This window comes from Camelus bactrianus, chromosome 1 (genome assembly GCF_048773025.1).
Source record: "Camelus bactrianus isolate YW-2024 breed Bactrian camel chromosome 1, ASM4877302v1, whole genome shotgun sequence".
In the NCBI taxonomy this organism is placed as follows: domain Eukaryota; kingdom Metazoa; phylum Chordata; class Mammalia; order Artiodactyla; family Camelidae; genus Camelus; species Camelus bactrianus.
In genome coordinates this window covers 65,126,614-65,151,962 of record NC_133539.1, presented here as the reverse complement: position 1 = coordinate 65,151,962, position 25,349 = coordinate 65,126,614, and the positions used below count along the sequence as shown (strand labels likewise).

The window sequence follows — 25,349 nt, the reverse complement described above, 5'->3', positions numbered from 1 at the left end:
TCTGCAATGAGAGAATGCTCAAATCCCTCCATGCGTGGGTATGATTGGAGGCAGTTAATATATTTCTGGGGTCAGAGATATAAATATGATTTTAGTCCTCATAAGCCTGTCTTTTGAGATTCCTGAATTGAGCTGTTAGAAGATTGAGGACAATGATGCATCATAGTGTGCACTTGCTAATTTACTGAACACCTTGGGGCGGATGTTGGGGAGTTAGGGAGGGATGCCTGCTAGGTGCAGGCACAGTCCTAGGTGCTAAGAATTCAAAAGTGCATAAAATGTGGTCCTTGAACCTTTGGACATATAACAGCTAAGTAATGAAAATGGCCAAGCAGAAAACAGTGACCATAAAGATAGTTTGGTATCAAAGTCCCCAAATAGGAATATAAATGAAGCATTTTGAGGACACAAAGAAGTGGTGGTGATAGAGGTGCACGTGGAAAGTTCAGCCACATGTCTTGCATTTGAGCCTGATGGTGAGGAGTGAAGAAGAGTTAATTAAGCAGAGCGTAGAACCTTCCAGGCAGACAGCTCACAGTACGTAAAGGCAAGCAGGGGAAGAATACACAAAATGCTGCTCCTTCCCCAGCATCTATTTCAGTCACCTTCCAGATAAACAGGATTTTAAACAGGGGAAGCCATCCAAATTGAACAATTCTCATCCTTTCATCAAACTCCTAAAGGGAACGTTTTAAACTCCCTTTTGTAATTGCCAGGAAAATGATGCATACCCTTCTTTAGAAGAAATGGCTCTTACTTCTTTTAATCACACACAATATCACTCTCCCACTAAAGCTGGAAACCAAGTTCTTCTGCGTTTCAGATGTTAATTGGAATTTATTTATTCTTTTGTAAACTGCATGAATATGGTCTGTCAGCAACTAAACAAATTTAAGCAAAGCAAAGCAAAGAAAGGACAAAAATGAACCTCATAAAAAGCAATGAAATGCATCAAAATCGGGGATTCTGTCAGCCTCGTTGACAAAAACACTGACTTGAAGGATGTCCTTGCCAGGTTAGGACACGTTCCTTTTCGAGCTACTGTCAACCTGGGCTCGGCTCCACCAGAAATGCCTGCCTGGCTGGCAGCTGCTGAGAGATGGCAACTCCTCCTAGCAACAGATGAAACCAATCGAAAGCCAGCAGCAATGATCCTTGCTGTTCAGTGCAGTGACATCTCATTTATCTGGCAACTCCAGTGAAGATTGTACAATGCATAAGATAATTACTAAGAGACTAAAATGTACATTCCCAAGCACGAGAATCTATTAGATTGTAGCCAATCTGATTGGAAATTTGCCTAAAGTGAGACGCATCTATTGGCTTTAAATTATGAACAGACATCAGAGTCCAGTGAACTCTGCTTACATTTTGGAATAAACAGACCTGAAGCGAAATGTCATTCTAATCACTTACTATCCACGTGTTCTTAGGTTTGATAGATGCTCTGGGTCTTAATGCTTTGTCTCTTAAAAAGGGATAAACAACCTGACTTAATATATCTCACGGGTTGTGTGAATAACAGTGGATGTCAAAGCCTTTTGAAGTCACTAAGCACCACACATAAATAAATACTGTGACATTTTCTTATTATTAGAGACTCAGTATTTAATATAGTTAACAGCTTCATCTTCCATATGGGTCATCTTGGGTAAATCATCTTTATTTCCTCATCAATCCAAGGAATATAACGCTAGGACATAATTTAGGGAGTCGACGTGAAGATTGAATGAATGCATTTACAGTGCTCAAACACGTAGTAAACATTCAGAAATGTAACTAACATAATTATTATCACCATTTTCATTCCAACATTTAATACTTGAGGGGTTGTTAAGTTGGATAGAGCTATCATTCCTACTCAATGGCCCGAAGCAACGGGCTGTCGAACCAAAACACACATAACCAAGGGGTCTTGCACAGTATAAACCCTCCATAGCTATTTTTTTTTTAACTTAAGTATGGTCAGTTATAACGTGTCAATTTCTGGTATACAGCATAATGTCCCAGTCATGCATATACATATATAATCATTTTCATATTCTTTTTCATTAAAGATTATTATGAGATATTGAATATAGTTTCCTGTGCTATACAGAAGAAATCTGTTTTTTATCTATTTTTATATATAGCGGTTAACCTTTTTGACACAGCTGGGCATGCAAGCGGTTATCCGCAAGCTTTCTGCATTTCCTGTTGGGCATTAAGCACTAACTTCACCTTCACTTGTCCCCTCCCCATGTCACCTCTCTACTAGTCCCTGAAATTACTACTCTCTCTCTCCACTCATATCAATATGGGCTAGTCTTTGCACGTTTGAGTAAACAGCCCTGGCAAGCACACAGTTCCTCATGGGTCTTACTAAACAGAATAGCTTTTTAAAATCTTACTACTAATTTGCTCTCCTGCATAGAAGGGAGGGGACAAGAGATTTTAATTAAGGGACCTAGAGTAGTCAATTTCTCATTTCACACTCAACTCCATTTGTACATAGTAACTTTTAGTATTAAGAAGATGTGATATATATTATCACAGAGGCCATACTTTATGTGATATGACAACAGAATCTTTAACATAGTTTAGAACAGGTCACAATGGCCAGTATTTTCCTGAGGGTAGATCACTAGGACTTACCAATTTGAACTCCATTTCCAAGCCAAGATTTTAAAATATCCTCTCCATGCCATAACCCCAGGATCCCACTTCGAACACCTGAGATATTGTTTATTCTATACCCAGAACTTGGGCAGGTTCTAAACGGATTTCTTGATTTTAGTACTGCCTACCTGCTCTGCTAGGCTATAAGCTTCTTTTGAGAGCGTAATTTTGATATCCTTCTTTGTATTATAGGCATGCAGAGCTTCTAGCTCACTTTGCATATAGCACATATTTAATGAATGTCTATTAAATAAAGATTATACCAAAAGAAAGAAAGAAAGAGTTGGAAGGACAAAGGAAAAACAAGAGAGGTAAACAGAAAAAAGGAAGGAAGGATGGAAGCAGAGGAGGAAGGACAGAAGGATGGAAATGGAAGAAAAATAAGAAGAAGAAAAGAAAGAGAATAAGAAGAATATAAACACATAGGCAGCTGTCTCAAAGACGGTCAACTACTTTAAATAAAACCCTTGGCTAATTCTGCACACAGAGTCTAACACTGTGTCCTACTGCCACTCGTATATACCATCTCTGGATGTTTAGGATGGTAGGCACCACTACAAGGTACCAAAGAAAAATGGATGTTTAACAGACAATTCTCATATGAACTTAAAAGACTAAACTGAAAAGAAATTTTAAACAGAGATATGATTCTTCTGTTTGTTTTTTCCTTTCTTTCCCTGAAATACAGGTTGAGCTGCCCTTTCTCTGCCTGCCTCTCACTCCACCTCCCAGTCAAACTCTCTATTCCCTGTTCAGACATCTCCAAAATACAGCCTTCACCCTCCCAGACACACATCACAACCAATATTCTGGTCTCAAGTGGAAAATAAACAAATAAGTAAAAATTCTTAAATAGGAATCCTTAACTACTGTAAGCAATAGAATATTCATTTTTCAAATAAGGAAAGGAAAGGAGGCTTAGGTATGAAATAGGAAAATCTTAGATCAGACACTGGTATTAATGCCCCTTATCACCTTTGGGTAATTTTCCATATTTCTACTATAGTAATAATTATACTAGTCTGATCAATCTCTCCGGGGTTTTCATGTGGATCCAATCACACTACGAACATGAACATTGCTTGAATGTAAATAAAAACAATGCACACAAAAATACACAGTCAGAAACATTTTCTGGATGAATGTTTTCATTTATATGATGCCTATCACATGGTAGAAGAAAAATCAGTTGAAAACTCCTGCACAAATTGAACTGTTATAGAAGCCTTATTAACCTACTGATTTCCACAACCTCCAGCAGGTTTATATAGAAATATGCCTCAACCCTCAGCTGAGAAGAGTTGGAAATTCTGATTCTCCAATGATGGAGAAAAGGCATATTTTTCTGAGAGGCGTCATGTTGACTACCAAAAATCTGGCCAAGGAAATATCCTCCATGTAAGCAGAAAATGAGACATGTTAGAAAAGGGCCTTTGATGGATAAATGGAGGAATAATTAGACATCGACTGTGCTATCAGAAGGCTTTGGTGATAAGTGGTGCAGGTGAGAATACAAAGTAGGGACTGGTTTGGAATGGAATGGGATGGGAAGCAAAGCAACCTCTGCTGAAAGAAGGTTGGGGCCGGCACGGGGGAAGAGAATTAGCAAAGTGCACCTCTAATAAGGGCCTAAAGGAACAACGTCATTACAGCAAGACCTTCCATAGCAGGAGATTTCCTTGGGACTTACAGAAACGACTACCAAATGGAAGTAAAAGCACTTATAATGAGAACTCTGCCAGCAACACCATCTTGGGTCCATGACATTACAGCTGTACTTAGCATGGATTCAGCTTATTACAGGTCTAATTCAAGCCACTCACTGAAACATAATAAAGACCAAAGTATGAAGTCAATGAAAAAAATACATTTCTGTAGGCTTTTTGTGTATCAGAAAATCAGGTAAGCCAGGGTTGAAGACCACCAGAATAATAATAAAACTGTTATCTTCAGGGGAAAAAATCACTGGTTTAAACTAAAGCAGTATCAAAGAATTTCTTAAACATATATTTCTAAGAGGCAAGTGAATGAATTTTAATTCCCCCAGCCCTGTACTGCTGACCAATCCATACTACCATGAATGGTTTCATGCTGGCCCCGGAGTGTCAGCTAGTATTCAGCGAGGGCTAAACCAGGGCAGAAATTAATAAAATAATAAAATACTTGCACAGATAGTAATATCACATTTTAGGAGAGATGTACAAATAAAAAGCGAGCTCTGGATGATAAAGGGATGAGAAAAGTCCAGGTCCAAATTTCTATTTTCTAATCTGAAAAGAAAAGGAGGAACTGAACCAAATGTTTACAGGTTTCTTTCAATTTAGAAAATTTAATGATTCTATTTTTTGTTAACTTATTAAATACTATTTATTAACTTTCTTGGGAAAGAACCGGACCTGGTTAATATTCTCCAGAAAAAGCATGATCACTTCCTACAGTATTTGTGTTCAACAAATAGTTGAAAACCATGTGAGAAAGAAGTCATAATTTTTGTAAACACTTTTAAAGTCCTTACTGGGTGTCAGTCATCATCCTGACTAATGGAAAATAAATAAATAGATGATAGAGAGACAGAGAGAGAGCTATGGACGACTGAGATGGAGATAAAATGGACACAGAGGTAGAAAAATTCATTTGATCTTCACAACAGTCAACAGCTTCCGAACACTAACCATGTGCCAAGCACTGCTAAGCAATTAACACACATCCTCTGTGACTCCAGATTGCAGAACTAGGACCAAAAATGGCACAATAAAGAGAATATAATCCTAACAGTCATCTCCAGTGTATGATTCAGGCAATAAAGCCCTCACTCTTAGAAATGTTTCAGCATAATTGGGTTTTAATTTTTGTGCATATTAGAAAAGGACCCACCTATTCAGTCTAATTGACCTCCGTGATCACTCTTATTAACTGAGAGTCCATAAAAATAAAGCCAGAGTGGGCACAGTGCTAGATAGCAGAGACAGAACTGGTAGATTTGGAAGATCTCTCAGTACTACAAAGGAAATTAAAATACAACAACAACAAACAGCTGATTGTCAGGGGAAGCATTTGAGACGGGCTCTAAGAGCTTTTGAGAAGCTGATTTGCAGAGTTAGGTACACTTGGATGCCAGTGAACTAGCCAAATAAGTAACAGTGCTCAAAGAGTTACATTCACTGCCCTGCGAGATGAATCATGCCTCTTTGGGGAGAGTTTTTTTGGAAACTTCATTTTCCATTTTGGACTCCTGGATCAGTCTCTCCAAAGAGTTTGGAATGTGGCCAATTACTTTCCTCTGCATTTTTCACTTAACACCACTTCAGGGCTATACAACTCCATTCTGCATCCTCACACAATGCATCTTAGTGAGGAGGACTCTGCCTTTGTCTCTTCATTTTGTAAATAATAAAACACCAAAAAACATAGCCTGTTTGTAAACACAGATTTGAGAATGAGAACCAAAAACTACAGTTAAAAGATCTTAAGGAAGGTATCCTCATTACAATAATCTAAGACTCCATACTCCACACCTGTATTTTCTCATTATAATAATGCCAGATTACTACTGGGATAATAAAATTAGCAGATATATTAAAAATTTTCAAGAATAAAAAACACACCCTGACCATATATATACTAAAAATCAGGCATTAGAAAGGCATACAACTAAACTCTGAGGAAAAATATCCAGAAACCAATTTGCAACTGCCTCAATCACCTGTTACCTTACATGTCACCCGAGTACACAAAAGTAATATGATGTTAAACCAAGTTTGAGGATAAGTGACACTGACAGATCTAATGGGCCAAATAGACAACTTAAATTATGAAAGGAAGGCTCAAACTAAACAAGGCTTTTTAAATACTAAACCTTCAGTAATCTATTTTGCTTGATGGAGCACCAGGTAAACTACAGGTAAATCACTTCAAGAAATCAAATTCAATGAACTTAAATATCCCAGCATTGTGTTATGGAAAGTGTGTTAGAATGAGCTTGGAGCATTAGTTCAAAGTCAGCTTGTGACAGTAGGTAAACCCCTCAAAGCCCCCACAGCAGCCACTTCCTAATCCGTAAAATAAGCACAATATTATTTGCCTTTACCTGCTTCGCACGGGTAAATATCAAATGAAATACTGGGTGCAAACACACCTTGTAATCCATAAAATTCAATGTCAATATTATATTCCATTTACAAAAGTACTGCTTTGCTTTTTGCAATCACCCTCAATTTATCATAGAACAGAAATAACTCTGTTTCTGAATAGAGTTTTAAAGCAAAGGTATAAATCATAAATACATCAAAAAGACTGTTTAAAAAAACAATGTGCAAAGGGCAAAGAAATAAAAACAAAATAAAGTCCACAATATAGCTGCTAATGGAAAGAAAGCTTGCCTCCGTGATTTAGACCACAAAGGGAAAAAACAAATAGACCACAGTTTGTGTCACTCTCATTAAGATTAAACCCCAAACATTCAATCTGATGTTGTTTCACGAGTGGCTAGGGTCAGGCCACAAAGCTTTCCCATGTGTCTGAAGAGCACTGGCAGCTGAAGCAACTGTGGTAATAGACATCACCTCTGTTGGAGTTATGGCTGGGTGGGTGATGTGGTGGGAAGGTATGCAGGAAACTCGTAGACGGAAATTCAAGGATGATTCAGACCCAAGCTTTGCCTTCAAGATGCTGACAATTTAGTTCTGGAGACAAAATTACAAACTGAACCAGAGGCAGAACAAAGAGCTATGAGAAAGGCACAAGTGAAATGCTATGAAGGATAAGGCAAGGTAGTTTTGATTTCTTTACTTTCAATAGGGAAGATTTCATGCTGAAAGCATACGGATCAGAAGGAATGAGATATTGACAAGCAAAGATGGCAGAAAAGGGCATTAGAACTGAGCGCATGGAAGGTGAGATACATGAAATGACTCCAGAAGAAAATATAAAGAAGGAAAAAGGAAAGGAAAACATGTCACAAAGGGAAATGAAAATGTAGATGAAATTGGAGTTATGTTGGGGTCAAAGTGCTAAAGGGTTTGAAGGCCAGTCAAAGAAGTTTGAATTTTATAGTATGAGTTACTTTAATTCATTGAAGGTTTTGGAGGCAGCAAGTGGCTAGTTTACCTTTAAAGTGATGAAATACAAAATAGTGGAAGGAACATAAGGAAAGCTTTCAGAGTTTGCAGGAGTGGAGATTTGGAGGAAAAGGGGAGAGCAGAGAACAGAGATACTGAAGGAAGTTAAGAGGGAGAATGAACCTAAGTAAAAGCACCACTGTATTTCCACTATAATCAAAACAGATAAATAAATTTTTTCAGATGCAAAATATACATACTTTCTAAGATATGTCTTGGATCTTACCAAGTGTTTTGACATCTATAGGGGTTAGAAAGAAAACACTACATTTAATGGGTGTTCCTTATTGATCTGAGTGTATTACCTATTAGTTTATCTTTTAAATTTCTCTAACAAACTTACAAAGTAGATATAATGCACCAGATTTTAAAAATAATAAAGAGGAACTCAGAGATATGTAGTAAATCACTTAAACTCAACCAGCAGCAAGAATGAAATGTCAACCCAGGTATGACTGACTCCAAATACTGTTTACACCAAGCCAGACTGCTGGACCAAAGCATGAGAAGTCTTTGGGGTGGTAAGTCCCTACAGACATGAGATGTTCCGTCAGAGACTGAATGGCATCAGAGACAATACCCAAATGTCATTTTAGACTAAATTATATTGAAAGTTTTCAACTCATTTAAAACTCTGTGCATCTCAGTATTTTTTTTAGAGCATTTCTATTTTTCCTTTCCTTTTTTTTTTTTAAAGAGATGGCCTGAATTAAACTATACAAGGCTAACTAGATATAGGATATTTAAAATAGCAAACCTTTTGAGAATAAAACCTCATCCAATTCACTGAGTGAAAGTAATATTGATTGACCTAGCCATTGGCCTTGAAAACAGACATAATGAATGCTATAATGAACACAAAAGAGTGATGGTAAAGTAATTGTGACAACGCCATGAGATAAAAGCTAGATTAATAGCCACGCTTCACAAAATAGGCTTCTATCATGACTTGAGATGTGCTTATTATGTCTAACGATGTAGAAGGTGAAACAAGCTAAACAGAACAGAAGATATGTGTTGCCTCTCAACTGTATGCTATCCTGGTTTCTTAAAGATGATCTTCAAGTGATTCTATCCTAATATGCATAAATTAAAAATAAATATTTAATTACAAAAGTCTATCTTTATATATATTAATCTAAGTATGCCCACGGGTTTCAAACTTCAGTTAAAGCCTGTTTAAAATATTCATAGTTAAAACTGCACTGTACTTTGAAATTTCCAAATATGTATTAGGAAATAGTATGTTCGGCGGCAAGGCACTAAAATGCGCATTACCAAATAGATACATATATTTCTATACCTTTTTCCTTTAAATAGTCCCAAGATGCAACTCTGGGTACAAAATATTCAAGAATTCTTCACAAAACATTTTTAATTTGAGTCAAGGAGAGAAAGAAAAATATATTCTGTGATTTACACACATACCTGTCCAAATGTACCACCTCATTAATAGATATGTATAAATTTTTAAAGCACTGACAGTGATAATTTAAAAGTCCAAGCTCAGTAAGTAAATTCAAATGCCACCAGTTCCAACAAATATTAATCTTATTATAAAAACTCTTCTCTCATAGCAAGTATTCTGTGGTCAAAAATCAATGGTGTTTACAGTTGTAGGACAGAGCACGTCACACTGAAAACATAAATTCCACTCTGCTTTCACGCCTTCCACTTTTTGCTCCAACACCAGGGTGTTAAAGTTTTGTCACACCCCTCCAATTGTGAGGAAGTTCACACCTTTGTGTTACTTTAAACAAACAAAAATTACAATTCAATTAACGCGCATTGAATCAATTAAGGAAAAAATGATCTTATTTACTTTTTAATCTCTATTAAATTCAGGATTAGATTGATATTTTAAAGAGAATTAGCTTTTTAATAACAGCACTATTGAGATATAATTCATATACCATACAGTTCACCCATTCAAAGTGTACATTTCGGTAGTTTTTAGTATATTCACATAGTTACAATGTTGTACAACCACCACAATCAATTACAGAACATTTTCATAACCCAGAAAGCAAACTCACATCCTTCAGCAGTGACTTATTCCCATTCAGCACAACACAATCTTTAATAAGCTCCTTGTCTCTACAGAGTTGTCTAGTCTGGGCATTTCATTTAAATGGAGTTATATAATACATTGTCTTCTGTGACTGGTTTCTTTCCTTTACCATACTGCTTTCACGGCTCATCCATGCTGTAGCATGTATCAGCACTCTTTTCACTGCTAAATAATATTCTATTAAATAAATATACCACACTTTATCCATTATCAGTTGATGGACATTTGGTTTGTTTCTACTTGGCTATTATGAATAATGCTGCTATCAATATTAATGCACAAAAAGTTCTTGTGTGCCCATATGTTTTTATTTTTCTTTGGTATATACCTAGCAGTGAAATTGCTGGGTCATACGGTAACCCAATCTTTAACCTTTATTTTAAATTATTTTTTACTGAAGTGTAGTTGATTTACAATGTTAGTTTCATGTGAACAGCATAGCGATTCAGTTATACATATACATATACATATACATATACATATACATATACATATTTCAGATTCTTAACCTTTTGAGGAACTGCCAGACTATCTTCCAAAGTGGCTGTAGCATTTCACATTCCCACTAGCAACACATAAGGGTTCCAATGTCTCCATATCATCACCTACACTTGCTATTATTTGTTTTTTCTAATAGACCCATTCTGATGGGTGTGAAGTGCTGAGTCCTCGTGGGTTTTGATTTGCATTTCCTTGATGGCTAATGGTGTTGAACATCTTTTCATGTAGCTATTAACTATTTGTCTATCTTCTTTGGAAATATGTCTATTCAAACCTTGCACACTTTTAACCTATCCTTTTATTTTCAGTTGTAAGAGTTATTTATATATCCTAGATACACATTCCTTATCAGATAAATAACTTGCTAACTTTTCTCCCCTCCTCTGGGCTGTCCTTTTCAATTTCTTGATTGTGTCCTTGCAAGCACAAATGTTTTAATTTTGATGAAATTTTTTCTTTTGTTGCTTTGGTGACATCTATGAAAGTTCTGTTTAATTTAAGGTCATAAAGATTTAGCCTATGCTTTCTTCTAAGAGTTTCACAGTTTTAACTCTTACACTTAAGTCTATGATCCATTTTAAGTTACTTTTTTATATGTGGTGTGGAGCTTTTAAACTATATGTATATTTTAGCAATATGCTACTAAGCAGATTTCAAGGTTTTAAGATAATGTCAATGAAGTCTTTTCATTGAAGTAACTGAGAAAATTCCTGGAAATTCTTTGGGAATATTAATAATAAAGAAAGCATTCATTAAATAGCATATGAAATTTTTTTAAAAACATACAACTTATTCCTGGATTTAATGTAAAAAGAGACAAAATACAAGGGTAATATAAATCACAGAAAGAAATTCATGATGAGATTTAGTATAAATTTAAAAATTAAAAATAATGTGCCAAGAGAGAAAATACATTACGTTTAACCCTGCTTCCTTCTTTTATAACCCTGAATAATTTCATTCTTTTATTATGGTGTGAAAGCATAGTATTTGTCCTTTCCTTCTCCCATGACTGGATCACCCAAAACAGTACTCAGCACATGGTAAGTAAAAATATTTGAAACTGAATAGTTGAACACGTGAAAATGAATAGGTATTCGAATTAGCGCTTCAGGTCCAAGAATTATGATAGAAGGGATGAGAAATAATAAGGTTTACAAACATTTTAGTCTTATGAATGTTTTGCACTTATTTTTTCCTCTGATGACATCACTATTCCTCAGGGCTGGTGCATAATTCTCCTTTTTTGTCATCCTTTAGGTTTTAGCTTGACTATCACATCCTTAAAGAAGTTTTCATGGCAGTCCTCTCAAAATCAGTTTCCTCTATTATTCCCTATTACTGAAATCGATTTCTCTTTTATAAAGTCAATCCTAAGTAGTAAATTTCCATAATTATTTGATTACATGTTGTCTTGCTCTCCCACTGCTGTGGAAGGGCTTTTCATTTTATTTCCAGTGCCTAAGACAATGTGTGCCAGATTATCAAATCTAAGTAAATAGGTAATAAATTATTGGTTACATGGGAGCATGGGAAAGTTGCTGATCCCTGGAGTTTCAGAAATAGGCATATTGAAACCAGAGACAAATACACCCTGACGAAGTCAATATGCTATGTCCCTCTGCATGGTGGCTTTCAGTTCCTCACGACTTCTCACAGCTCCCTACAGAGAGAACTTTTACCCATCCAGTGAAACAGGAGAATGGACGGTGAAGCAGTGATGCTTCTTCATCTGTGCTCTAACTATAGAGAGAAACTTCAGAGGAAATATCCAGCGACCCATCATGAAAACTCAACAAGCAGAAATCTTCTGTCTCCAAATCCCAAGTGAGTTCTAATCTATTTGGACCTGAATCACAGGTTAAGACCTCTTCCTCTCAGTATCTAGAAGTTCCTTATTTAGCTTCCTAGTAGAGGTTCATAAATGGTTCAACCAATATTTATAGTGATTCAAAAGATCTTATGTAGCCTAATGAAGAAACTACACATGCTTATCTATTTTTCAATCTGTTCACTTTCTCTCTGTCTCTCTGACTCTCTCTTGTCCTAAAGTCTTACATTGTCTACATTTATACTTCCAGTCTGGAGAGACGTGGCAGTTTTCAGGTGCCTACCCAATATCCGTATTTCCCAGCATATTAACAGAACCCTGTGTTTAATGGATATGGAAATGTATGTAGCTCAAAATTTTTCAATAAATTGAGACACTTCCCTATACATTTTCTACCCAGGGGTGACCACGTGACACAGCTCTATGGTCATCACTGGACATCGCTATGGACATTGTTGGCACTTCTAGGAAAGCACGTTTCCCTGATAAAGGCACAATTACTTTCTCTGTGCCCCTTTTTACTGCCCATAAAGTATACATGTCAGCTGAGGATGTAGAAGCCATCCTGCACCAGGAGGGAAAGAGAGCTTGGCCCTTTAGCCAAGGGTTGTTTAGCCAATCAATGAACTAACACCAGTAACTGTCTAGCTCCACACTTCTGGTTATGTGAGAAAACTTAAATCTTCGATCCCTTTAAACCATTGTTACAGTGTCTTTTTTGCTCACAGCCAATCTGCCATTAAGAGTTGGTCTTGGGAAGTAAAATCAGAAGAGGGAATTTTCAAATTATTTAGTGAGATATGGTACATATATTGACACCTCAGATCACCCACTGAGTCACGTGGGATCATGAGTAACGTGACTGTGTAATTACTGCCTAAATCCTAATCCAAGACTCTTATGAGGGTCAAAAAGGTATTCTCAATAATTACACTAAGACATCAGGCATACACCAGAACACTCATGGATGAACATGACATATAGGCACCCCATGAGAGACTGATGTTTTCAGTGGCTTCAAAATAAATTTCTTTCCACTTGGAGATGGCTGAAATATGCCACTTTTGAATACACATTTCTATGTAGCTAAACCATTTCCCCAATTTAACTACTGGATTTTAAAATTTTGAAGTGCAGAAACAAATATTAGGTGCGCCTTGAATACAGTAGGCTGTCGGCTTGAAATCTCCTCAAAATGCAGTACCCTGTGATTTGCCCTTGTCTGCCAGTTGTTCTAGTTTGGCCACCTATCACAATGTTTTGATGTTTTGTTTTTTTAGGTTCTTTTTCTCCATGCTATTTGTTCAGAAAGTCAACTTATCCGCAGACTTGTGACAAGAATGACTTGTTCTGTTCCTCTGCTTCACACGTCTCTATTCCATTCCAATCTCAATTGAAAACCTACAGGTCTTCCCTTTGCATTTAGCACTCAGTTCCTTCTCTTTTCCCTCCCTGAAGTCTATGAAAGCCATGGCTTATGGACTTACTTTATGTAATATATTTCCCTCTAAGTGAGTTATGCAAGGAGACATTCTGAAGAAGTCCCCAACAGTTGAAAAGCTGGCTCATGCTGGAGAGTGAAGCATAGGGGGAGAAAAGGTGATTTCTATCTTGTGACGATTTTGGGGTTATAAGCCCAAGAAACATTTGCATATGAAAATTACTAATTCTTACATTAGTTTTGGAGGGGAACCAGCAAAGGAAGGCAAAACTAACAAGAACAGAGAATCTCTTTTGGGAATCAGAGTGGCCTAGAAAGCCATAGTAAAGTCGTAACTCTTCAGAAGGGGCCACTGGGCAATCCTTCAGCAGAAATGACATGGAGAACATGGAACTTTAGCTTTCTTGGAAAGTCTGAACACTCTGCAAATTGATTCACTTCTTTATCAATTGATCAGGTTAAAAAAATATAGCCCAAACTGGTTCATACAGAAGGTCAATTATTGGCTCATGAAACTGAAAACTTCACAGGTAGGGCTGGCTTCAGGGAGGTCTTCATGTACAACTTCAAAGGATGTGAACAAGACCTGGTTTCTCCATCTTTCCACCTGGGGACCTTCTGTCCCCTGAATGTTGTAATCATTCTAAGACATGCTTTCTCCTTGTGTTTTTAAGATGGCTATAGTCCTTTATACTCTCAGTTCTAAATTCAGTTTTGGTTTTTGCTTTCATTTTTAAAGGCAACTCTCCTTCAGTAGATAAAGTCAAGTCTTGGGCCTGAAGCTAACTGGCTCTAATTAAATGACAAATACTCTGCAACCAATCTCCCATGGCCAGGGTAACTAAAGATATTGGATTAGGAAAACCAGGAATCACCACTGAAAATGAGGGTAAAGTTACCCGCCATGAACTCCATGAACTAATGGTAAGGGACTGATTTAGGATACAATGAGCATTGTCTTCACTGTATCCTCTTCTTCTTCTACTACTACTACTGTTTATGGCTGATACTGAGCGTTGACTGTGTAGTAGGCACAGTGGTAGGATTTTACATGTATTGTCTCTTAATCCTTGCTATAATCCTATAATGCTGACATTTTCATTGTTATCTTCATTTTACATACAAGTAAACTGAGTCTAGAAGGTTAAGAAATTTCCCCAATGACACAAAGGAAGTAAGTTACAGAGATAATGATTCAAACTCAGTTTTATTTTTAAAGCTTTCATTCTTAAATACTGCTTAATACTGTCTGATTCACTAATGACTAACGGGACACAATCTAGAAATTAGGAATTCTAGATATATGACTATATGTTGGCCTAATGTGCCTAACAGCAGGGTAGAAAAAAATATATATACAATGTAGTATTTTCAAATGATTCAACCCAAGGTCCTCATTAGTGCTGCTCTTAGAAGCTTAATCCTATTTTTATTTTTCAATGAAAAATGCTATTGGAAACACATATGCTAATTTGTACAATTAAGGCTAGCCCAGGAGCAAAAGTATTAACATTTTTCAGAAGTTACAAACTCTTGGAATAAAACCAACACCACTTACTACTAGAAACATCATAAGGTTAAAATGGATGCTTATCATCATTCAGTCCTTACTGAAAGTATAATTAATGACCTGTTGATTCTTTCTAATGAAAGGGAACCTAATTCCAACAACCGCAACAAAAATTCATGTCGCGTGTTTACAAGCAACACACCCAGATTCTTGGGCTGGCAGGATTCCATATATTTAGTTGATTAAAAACAATCCAGTTCAGTTAACAAATGTATATATACGAGGATTAAAAAAAAAAAAAAGTAGGCAAAATAAGTAATTCTTTTCTAGGTTCAAGAGCCAAAAATCAACCTAAGATGAAAAAGAAATGTTATAAAATTCAAGAAAACCACAAGTATATGGAAGAAAAAACAGTAGACAAATAATCCAAACTGAATTCTTAATAATCTAATAGCTGCACAAGCCTCTGTGATTTGGCTTTTGGCTTGTCTCTATTCAGGCACCATTAACTTCAAAACTCTATGATTCATTTGGCATTAATAGCTAAGGTGTTTCTCTCTCTCTCCTTCAATCTTAAGGGCTTTTCAGAGATAGCATTACCCAAGAAGTAGTTCTGCATATGCCTCAGATTTCAGAACATTCCATGAGGAAGTCAGTTAACGAAAACACTCAAATTCCAGAGTGCGTAACTATTTTGTAGCTCTATTCTAGATATGTGTATATTTAAAAGCTATTATTTCTTTTCGCTATGGAATGGAAATCTTTCACTGAGAGATGAATTGTAATGACCAACGAAGATGACATTTTCATTGTTATCTTCATTTTACATGTAAGTAAACTGAGTCTAGAAGGTTAATCCCAATCTGAATTGTAATCCCAGGAAGATGTCCTAGCCAATTTTTTGCTCCCTTCTTTGGTAAGCAGTTTTCAGTATAGGAAGAAAAAATATGACAATATCAGCTCTTAAAATTACAATACAACATTAGCCTCAACACAGAGAAGCATAAACAATAGATTCCTCTAGCAAACTGCCCATGTTTCAATAGAACTGTTATAGCTTATTCAAAGTTGAACCAGTTAACCGAACTAGAAAGTATACAGAGTCACAATCAGGAAAATTATTACAAAATCCAGTAAGACCAGAGGGCCAATGAATTATTGTCAAAATTAAACTGCATGAAATGCATCCATCAACTGATTCAACAAGATTTTAACAGGTATCTTTACACGGGAATTGCAGATTTCAGTGTTATGGCATATATTAATCTATATTAGATGTGAGTACTACCTTCAGAGAACTTGCATCTAATCCAATAGGTAGGGCATGGGAAACAAATAATTCCAGCAAAAGGAAGAAAGGAAATACACAGATAAATGTCTTATTAAAGTGCAAAATGTATAAGTTATTTTCACGTACAGAAAATGAGAAAATCTGTACTGCATCCTCAGTGGTGGGAAATTTGGACATCTATGACAGTGGGGCAGAAAAGAAGTTAGAGAAGTAACATCGAAATTATCTTCTCCCATCATCATTTTGTGGGCATAAAACAGTCTTCTTCTTATAACTTTCAGTATTGGCCTTCTCTTTTCTTCTTCCTCAGAGACCCCTTCTATGTTTTTCAGTAACTCTTGACTCAGTTTTTCAATAAAAAAATAGTCGGTATCTTATTGCAGTCTGGACATTGTCTACTCTCACTGAAGCACCAGATTTAGGCATGGAATTCTAAAGGCATGCCAAGGAATTATGCTTTTGACATTAATGTTGTAACAGTATGGAGTGACACATCCTTAACTGCAAGAGCAAATAGGATAAGCAATGCTAACTTTAAAAATGAACATTAAAAGAGATAAACAACACATATAGACATATAGAACATGTGTAGAGCACAGAGAACTATATTCAATATCTTGTAATAACTTAGAATGGAAAAGAACCTGAAAAAAGAATATCTATCTATCTATCTATCTCTATATCTGTATAACTGAATCACTTTGCTGTGTACCTGAAACTTGCACAACATTGTAAATCAACTATATGTCAATTAAAAAAATTATTAAATGAACACTCAATTAGAATTTCCTTTTCTTGACCTACCTCACATATACAGATATATGCTTATATCACACACAAAATTTAACTCAAAAGGAATTAAAAACTGAAATGTAAGACCTAAAAATATAAAAGAAGAAAACATAGGCAAAAAGTTTTATGCCGTTGGCTTTGGCAATATAGGATGGAAATGACATAATCAGGATCAAATCAAGCTAATCTTCCCTAGGGAAAGGAAGCACAAAACACTGAGCAGGCTGCAGCTGCAGGCCTGCTGGGCTTCACGACCTGAAGGAGGTAATATGACCTCGAGTTCCACTGTGGCCAGGTCAATGGGAATAAAAGTCCTTGGGGTAGAATAAAGGACCAGAGTCAGGCTATCTGCTCATACCAGGGGCTGGAATAGTTTTCCTGTTACAACTCTGAAAAGGCTGAAATAAAAAATGCTACTACTTTTCATCATTACTTATCATTAAAGCAATGCAATTCAACACTACAGTGATACCTCACACATGTCTGAATGGCTATCATCAAAAAAAAAAAAAAAAAAAACAAACAAACCAAAAAACAAGTGTAGTGAAGTTATGGAGAAAAGGGAACTCTCATGCACTGTTGGTGGGAGTGTAAATTGCTGCAGCTACTGTGGAAAACAGTATGAAAGTTACACACACACACACACACAAGACAGAACTCCTATATGATCCAGCAATTTCACTTCTGGGTATTTACTTACAGGAAATAAAAACATTAATTCAAAAAGATATACACCCCAATGTTCACTGCAACATTATTTACAATAGCCAAGATACGGAAACAGCTTACTAAGTGTCCATCAACAGATGACTGGATGAAAACAATGTGGTATAAATACATACAATGGAACATTTAAGACACTGAATTTTTCCATTTGGAACTACATGGATGGGTCTAGAAAGTATTATGCTAAGTGAAAGAAATCAGACAGAGAAAGACCAATATCATACAATCTCACTTATATATGGAATCTAAAAAACAAAACAATCAAAACAAAGCAAAGACAGACTCATAGACACAGAGAACAAACCAGGGATTGTCAGATGGGAGCGGGTATAGGGTTGGGTAAAATAAGCGAAGGGGATTAAGGGGTACAAACTTCCAATTATAAAATAAATAAGACACAAGGATGGAACAACCACCATAAGGAGTATGGTTAATAATACTGTAATCACTGTGTATGGAGACAGATGATAACTAGACTTAACATGGTGATCATTTCTAATGTATGTGAATTTTGAATTACTGTGTAGTTCACCTGAAACCAATATAATACTGTACATCAACTATGTTTTTTTTAAATGCTGCTACTATTTTAAGCAAGATACAGTGATAGACACAGCCTCACAATGAGAAGAACTAGACCAAACCCTCTTCCCTAACCTCAGTGTTATACTAGGAGAGTAGTTTTGAAATGACCCTTAAAATCTTATTCTATAGGGCCATTGGAGGCTGGAGAGCAGCAACCAAAGTTTTGATAGAAAATGAGGGCTGGCTTCAAAGGAAGAAGATCATGGAGAAAGAAAGAAAGAGAGAAATGTGCCTGCAGACCGAAATTCCGAACACATGAAGAATTTATTCTAAATTCTAATATAATTTCAATATAATTCTAAAAATGACAGCCAACAAAAACAATGATTGAAACATGAATTCATTACAAGAGAAATTAACTTTATGGAAAAGTCTGACAAGTATTATAAGAATGCTCAGAGATAAATGAGTTAACGAAATTCTGTAAAAAGAGCCAGATAGTAAAAACAGGAAGAAATCAATCAAGATCAGGTAGACATGGAATGGAAACCATCAGACAACCAAAAATTTAAAACACAGTGATCAAAATCACAAAATAGATGGCACCATTTTTAGAGTAGATAAATATGAACATTTCTAACAAAAGTCATTTAATATCAGCACAAGAGACTGAAAATTATAATAGAGAAATAAAATGTATATGGGAAGAGTTGAAATTTTCTAGAATTAAAAAAGTATGATTCTTTAGATTAAAAGTGCATTCTGAAATTCTAACAAGATAAATTAATAAAGATTTACAACTCGACATAACAGTGAATTTGCAGAACATGAAGTATGAAGACAAAAAAAAAATCCTTTAAATTTTCCATATAGATTACCTACAAAGGAAAGAATATTAAATAGTCAGCAAACTTCTCCCAGTCAACAACAGACCCCAGAAGCCAATGGAATATAATTTTCAAAGTGCTGGGGGAAATCTAGGTCTACTAAGAACTGTATAACTCTCTAAACTCTAATTCAAGAGTGAACGTGGAAAGAAGGCATTTTCGCAGATACCAGGAAGAACGGAGGTCACCATCTACAGACCCACACCCAAAACTCAATGGCACATTTCGTACAGAAGAAAAGTAAACTCAGAGGGACCAAATTTGATACACACAAAAACAAAACCTACATCCATAGAAATTATTTTAAAGACTGATAAAGTTAACTTTTAGTACAGAATAATAACTAATTGTGCATATGATTTTATTTTAAAGTGTAAATAATCCAACTGGTGAGAAGGGTGGTGGTGTTTACCAGGCAAGAAAACATACTAAGGTCTAACAGCTGTTTGAAAGGACAGAAATAAATAATATGTTTTATTATTTAGCAAGTTGTATACTTACGCATGTATGTTAAGAAAACTGTAAATGACTAAAGGACTAGAATTATAACCTATATTTATAAACTAGCAGAAGAATAAAGATAGAAGAACAAAATGTTTCAATAATGAAAGAAAATAAAAAAGAAAATAGAAGCAATAAAAAACACAAACAACAGTGGTACAAACAAATCGAGAAGCATCAACAATCTCAACGGCGGCTTATAGATTAAACTCACTTATTAAAACAAAGATTTTCGGAATGCATCCTGAAACTTTAGCTCTCTGCTACCTGTCACTTCATCTTTACTACTCTCTTCTTTTGTAAGGGCAGGAAGTGGATCAGAAGTAACAAAAGAATTAATTCTTGGCTAAAATATGAATTCAGGTACCATTTGTGAATTTCTCTTAGGGTCTAATATTGCTTCTTTAGGATCTCTGGGGCTTGCCCTCAGAGACATACCACGGGAACTCCCATCCTCACCATAAATTCCAGGTATGGCCTTTATTCGTGTGCTCAGCTACACTGTTTAACATGAAGTAGGCAACTGCTTTTCAAATAACTTCAAGCCTTTATGTGTCCTAAAAGCACCTCAAGAAAGCCTGTAGCAGCTTGTTCTGAATTCACCGCAAGGTTACCAGCCACGCTCCTGCTCTCTTGCTGAGACATGCCACACAGACAAGCCGTAAGACAAGGACAATGAAGTCTTGATACCCAATTCTCTTTCAGGTCTGCCTCTCCCAGTATTGCCCCCACCTTTAGTCCTATAACAAAATCTTCAGGTCTATGCTTACTGTTTAAAATTAAAACCCAGCATTTCCTAGTTGTTAGTCCTATCCAGAAAGAGAGTGATTCTGAATAGGGACCCCAATGATCTAGGTCATTGACGCCAGGCTTATAATTAAGAAAAATTGTTCCAGTAGCCCCACAGTACCATACAGGGAAAAGCATTGCAATTCGCGGTATGATGCAAATTTAAGCGAGAGGAAGACTGAAACTCTAGGTACCCAAAGCAGGTAACGCAATAGGTGATTGTTGGCTTTACTAAGGCGTTAGCGCCTTTACAAAAAAGCGCCTACAGTACAATTCTCTAGTCAAGAGAGGTCCTTAAAACCTCTCTTATGAGCTCAAGCCCCCAGTATCTTAAGCCTAGTTCTGAGTAAGAAAGAAAGACCGCATCTCTAAAAAGGCTGACAGATAGGAAGTTCAGTTATGTCATGCTAAACATCCAGGCTCCTCTGCCAGAAACTTGGGGATTGCACCCAATATGAGTGACCCCTCCTGGTCCCCATCCCTTTCAAACACACACACACATACACACACACACGCTCACCCCAACACAACTGCCTCCTGCTACAATACTGTCAGACTCTCTGTGTTTTTCTTCTTCCCAGACCTTTGGAAATGAATTCTTGTTCAAAAATTTGAACTGTGCTGTTTTTGTGGAATTATGACCTTTTAAGTAAATATAAAAATGAATAATGAACTTATAAATATAGTCTACCTTTAGCTGTCTGATGACTGATTAAATTCTTAAATCAACACTATCCTAAGATCACCTAAATGTGTTAGCTTGTATTACATTGAAAAAAAAATTTTTTTTAATTTTAACTAACTAGAATTAATCAAAACAATACCTGTTATCTTTCTTCTTCTTTTTTTTGATTCTCAATTTAAAATACAGGCTCCCAATAACTGAATATTAAGAACTGTTCGAATTTTGACACATTAAGAATGAAAGCCCATTGTTTTGACCCAAAATGTATCCATATTTAAGTATTATTTTGAGTAGAACCATTGAAAAAATGTGTATGCACACATCTGGTATATAAATGCATATTCAGATATGAATATGTTCAGGAGTAAAATATCAACTTTAAGAATTCTAATATGAATGACTGGTGTATTACTAATAAGCAAGCAGTGTACCAGAGATTCATTTAATTGAATGTGGAAAAAGTTTAATAAAAGCTATTCAATAATTAATTGAGAATCTAGTAGGCATAAGTGAACTTCCTGAATAACCTTGTCTTGTTTACTGAGATCATAGAAAGGGTGGAAATCTGTAATCATGATTTTCAAGAATATTTCTTCATGAACTACGAAGAGGTAATCCCCTTAGGGCAGAAAAGGAATTTTATATACAAGATACAGTGCAGCTGCATTCTCTTAATGCATAAACTATTATCTTGAGAGTGAGACTGTTAACTACTTTAAAATACATCAGGGCTCATAATATAGCCACTGAAGCTGCCTAATTTTGTCAGTTTTAGATTTAAAAGAGATGTTAGACAACATGGGGTCCAACACCCTCATTTTAAAGGTCCAGACATTCAGTCAAAGAGAGGAGGTGACTTTCCCAAAGGAAAATTGTCGCTGAAATGCAAATAAAACTCAAATATCCCAGCCCCGATTCCTAAGTTCATTCTATCAACTCACATTGACTTTGAAGTGACCAGTTATCTCGGGAATCTGACATATTATGCACTACACAGTTTTATTAAATACAAACAAAAACACAATCTATTCTGAAATTTTTTTCACCACAATAAGTCAGAGAAGACTCCCAGACAAATTTGAGAATTTAGCTTCTTAAACCATCCTTTGTGCTTTAAGGAGAACTAGCAGGAGAAAGGAAAAGTTTCTTACCCATTGAATTAAACAGACAGGTAAAATACAAAAGACAGCTTATCCTTTAGACGTGGAGGTGAGACAAAGAGAATTTACACTGCACAAAGAGTCTCAGGTATTTCTTAACGAGGTATGATCTTTAACATTGTACATTATAAAACCCTCATAATAATCCTGACATACTGGGTCAGGAAATACAAAATGACTTCAACTTGTAATTTTCTTCTCTAAAAGAATGGTCGCTTCATTACCTCTCAACACCAGCTTCTGTGCATACACACACAAACACAGCCAGGTACTTACTGAGCTGTAGAGATAGCCTTCACCGTTCATGGCCACATAGAGGCTGGCCTTCACCCCTTGGATGGCCACCACACGCAGGCCCACAGGAATTAGATTGAAGAGGGCTAGGCAAGAAAAAAGAAGACAGAGAGGAAAGGATCAACAACCTTTTGAATAAATCATCTTGCTTCTTAAGATGACTCTTCTGAGGATTAAAATCTATGAATTGAAAGTAGCAGAAAAAGAGAGAGACAGAGAAGATCTCTAAGAGTGAGGAGAACTGGCCTCTCATCTCTGCACCATAGTTACTTACCCATGTGACTTTCAGGTAAATCACATCAACACATTTGCAATAAAGGGACTAGATCATCAGGTCTCTGCGGCCCCCACATGGATCTGAGAGCCCAGGACCTCTGCTCTACAAAACGAACATGCATTCACACAGTGTAAGATGACTTTTTTTTAAAAAAACAAACAAATAATTTGAGCCAAAAAAACTCTCAACCATAGAAATGTGTTTGTAGTCATAAATAATAATAAAATATGATCTTTATAACATTCACTGTGGCTTGTTGTTTTCAGTCTTTTCCTTGTGGTCCTGAACACTGTCTTGAGCACACAAGTTGATTACAAAAACCACTGACTCGTTCCTAACCACACTAATGGCCAGAGAACAGTTCTCTTTATATTTCAATTTTTACATGCAAATGTAGATAGATAAATAGATGGATCAATGATTGATAGACAGCTTAAGCTCTAATGGACATATTTTATATCTTGGGAAATACATACATATATTTGTATGTTTATGCACAAAACCATTAAAAATCAACTTCATAAATTTAACTCAGTATCCCAAGATGAAATGTGAACACACTTTAAGTATTTGGGTTGTCCATGACTGAAAACATACAACAGTCTATTTGTCTACTCAGAGAAGGTATTCAAATACCAGAAGATAAATAAGATTATTACAGTATTTGGTTTTAGTCATTTGATAGTTGTAAAGGATCAAGCTTTAGACCACAGGTTTAATATAGCATGATTCAATTCCTAGATGTTTGACATTGGACCCATCTCTTTGCCTCTTAGAACCTTTTTCTTCTTTTGTCATGAAAGTTGAGACTAGATCTTAGCAAATGCTTGAGAATTAATAGCCGGATCAATCTGAATGTATACTAGTTTTTGTCCCTTCTATGTTCTTACCACTGTCTTTATGCTACCAAAATAACTTAAGTAGTACAAGACCTTAAAGTCTAGTTGGGGAGAGAAACCTAAGACATATGGAATAATCTGATACAGTGTATAATGCATTTCTATAATTAAACATAATATATGCATTCTATATATATTCTCTATGTTACAGGAGTTCAGGAAAATGGAAGATCTGTCTGGCCTGAAGTATTCAAGAAATGCATCATATGAGAAGATGAGACCCAAGGTGACACTTAAAAAAGAGGACAGAAATTAAGTAAGCTAAGATCAGAAACACTTCAGTGGGACAGGAAGCAATGTATGTGTACAGGAAGGAACTGGGAGATTGGAGGATTTGATACATAATGGGGAGAAATGGGAAAGAACACCATGTAGATAAGTAGCGATAAATAACTGAGAGTCTGTCACTCTAATCTTAGAGATCTAGACTTTACCAAATGGGCAACAAGATGTGTGTCATACACAGATTCAAGCAGCAACACAGATTACAAAAAAGTGGGAGAGATATGCAGACAACGTAGTTTCTAAACTCACCACTCAGAAGCTATGTGGCTTTGCACCATTCATGTAACCTCTCTGCTTTATTTTTCCTATCTATAAAATGAACATGATAATTCTTAACTGCACAGAATTGACAGAAGGATCAAATGTATTATTATGTTCTGAAAGGTGTTTCATAAACAGAGGTATGTTCTCTCTCTCTAAGAGATGTTTGTCATTAATATATGATTCTTCTGTTTTATAGGTAACGTTACCATAGGGTCTGATACTAACATATCACCCCACTAATATCTATTGAGTTTATATTTAGAAAATTGCTTTGTAATTTAAAATTAATACTTTATCTTTGTGCAACACAAGATAATGTGGATAAATTCATCATTGCATTTGACCCTCAACCACAAAAATTATGTAGAATTTAGGACAGAATGATTATCCTAATATTTTGAGCACAAACAGGTTCAGAGAGGTAACCCAGGTGGAAATGCAACTGAACAAAGATTTTTTCTGGCTCTCTAATGTGGTTATCTACCCAAAATATCCTATTTCCGCCTCTGTCCCTTTTAAGTTTAATTTCACCTAATATCCATCCTCACCTTCTTGGAAAGTAATAGACACTTTGTCTACGTTCCCCTACATATCCTGTAAACCAACTGTGGCTATGGACTCAGTACTGGCCAGTGAGATGCAGGCAGAAAGGTCTTTGTACTCGTGAAGACCCCTCCCTTAAAAACAACTTATAGTTGTCCTTTGCCCTCTTACCCTTTGCCTTATTGCTGTTTAGATGGGGATGGGGGTGGGGTGTCCAGATCACCTCAGGCCATGAAAACAAGAGCCACTCTTGAGGGAGTGGTGGCAGGCAAGGACTTGGGTCCCCGAGGACTTCGTAGAGC

General features: G+C 36.1%; 1 protein-coding gene across 7 annotated transcripts in view; it reads right to left on the bottom strand.

Moving 5' to 3' along the window:
- FGF12 (fibroblast growth factor 12) overlaps positions 1–25,349 on the bottom strand; it is a 501,860-nt gene that overhangs the window by 134,700 nt on the left and 341,811 nt on the right. For all 7 annotated transcript variants that reach the window (XM_010959262.3, XM_010959261.3, XM_074365901.1 and 4 more), the window contains one exon: positions 22,762–22,865. In XM_010959262.3, the coding sequence (XP_010957564.1) occupies positions 22,762–22,865 (104 nt within the window). The remainder of the gene's footprint in view (positions 1–22,761; positions 22,866–25,349) is intronic.